Consider the following 1,447-nt stretch of genomic DNA (forward strand, 5'->3'; position numbering starts at 1 on the left):
GAAGAACTCATCAATATCGCTTTCACTGACGAAGCTATCTTTTACTTGGGTAAGAATTATAAATTTGTGTCAAGCAGAATGAACTTAATATTACTGTTGTTTTTTTTTCAAACAGATGCAAAGAAAAGAATTTTTTCACACTAAAACTTAAAATCGATGTTTAAATAATAAAAAAACCACGTAAGTTTTATTAAAAAAAATGAGTTTAATTAGTTGAACAAATTTTTCGTTTTGCAGATGTAGAGGTTAATTCACGTAACTGTACACGGTACATTGGATCCAAAAAGAAAGGGAGTGAAGGCAGAGCTGGTCTTGATGGAAACTTAATCCACATGAAGGAGAAACATGCAGAGAAGGTAAATTTAAACCCAACTTTACTCCAGGTTCCAGTATCCATTAAACCCAACCTTACTCCAGGTCCCAGTATCAATTAAGCCTAACCTTACTCCAGGTTTCAGTATCAATAAACCACCCAACCTTACTCCAGGTTCCAGTATCAATTAAACCCAACCTTACTCCAGGTTCCAGTATCAATTAAACCCAACTTTACTCGAGGTTCCAGTATCAATTAAACCCAACCTTACTATAGGTCCCAGTATCAATTAAACTCAACCTTACTCCAGGTCCCAGTATCAATTAAACCCAACCTTACTCTAGGTATCAGTATCTTTGGTCTTTGTATTTTTTTTTGCAGAATTTTAAATAATTATTATTTTTTTCAGTTGATGGTGTTTGCCGGTACCTGTAAGGGAAGACTCTTTGGTTTAAAATTTATACACGGAAATATGAATTCCCAGATGTACCAAGAATTGGTTAAGGAGAAGTGCATTCCTCAGTTGATGGCTGCAAACAACAGATCACTTGAAGGAACCATATTTCATAAGTTTTAGAAAATAAGGAGACACTATTCATCCTTTTTTTAAGGCAAGGCCAGGGAAATGATGTTAAAGTGACTGTAGACGTAATTTCAACGCACCAAAAATTTACTTTTATGATTACCAAAAATTTACTTTAAAACTTCAAAGTTTCTTATGATCTTCTAAAAAATCTAAATATGGTTTTAACGTAGGAATAATTTGGCAACAGGACGGTGCTACCATCCACAGAAATCCTAGATTCATGGAATACCTAGACCATCAATTTGATGGTCGAGTTCTTGGCCTTGGTGCTGACCTTAGGGGTCTCAGGGGCTCCACGGATCCCGGACTTGAGTGTCCTAGACCTTAGTATCTGGTCCATAATGAAAAGTCCTCTCCCCATCTCCTTGGACGAACTTGAAGAGCGAATCACAGAGGTGGTAGATCAACTTAACGGAGATCCAGCGCTGATTAAAAGATGTCCGTCAGCGTGCGGAGACGTGCACAGATGTGCATGGAGCAAATAGGGGGCCATTTTGAATTCTTGAGATAAAGAATCCATAAAACTATGTTGTAAATTTATTGTTTAA

The 1,447-nt window shown here is 36.8% G+C and overlaps 1 protein-coding gene across 1 annotated transcript; it reads left to right on the forward strand.

Moving 5' to 3' along the window:
* Positions 1-239: 239 nt before the first annotated feature.
* On the forward strand, positions 240-1,447 carry LOC111717742 (uncharacterized). Its single transcript, XM_023493215.1, has 3 exons — positions 240-356; positions 723-867; positions 1,070-1,447. Exons 1-3 carry the CDS (start codon positions 333-335, stop codon positions 1,225-1,227), a joined length of 327 nt encoding a protein of 108 aa, XP_023348983.1. The 5' UTR covers positions 240-332; the 3' UTR covers positions 1,228-1,447.

The sequence above is a fragment of the Eurytemora carolleeae genome, unplaced genomic scaffold (assembly GCF_000591075.1).
Source record: "Eurytemora carolleeae unplaced genomic scaffold, Eaff_2.0 scaffold3459, whole genome shotgun sequence".
NCBI classification, from domain to species: domain Eukaryota; kingdom Metazoa; phylum Arthropoda; class Copepoda; order Calanoida; family Temoridae; genus Eurytemora; species Eurytemora carolleeae.

Bases quoted from the DNA above. Each gene is read 5' to 3' on its own strand.
- LOC111717742 (XM_023493215.1), top strand. From the start codon at position 333: ATGAAGGAGAAACATGCAGAGAAG. The intron at 357-722 runs GTAAATTTAAAC...TATTTTTTTCAG, and splicing joins AGGAGAAACATGCAGAGAAG to TTGATGGTGTTTGCCGGTAC. The intron at 868-1,069 runs GAACCATATTTC...GTTTTAACGTAG, and splicing joins AAACAACAGATCACTTGAAG to GAATAATTTGGCAACAGGAC.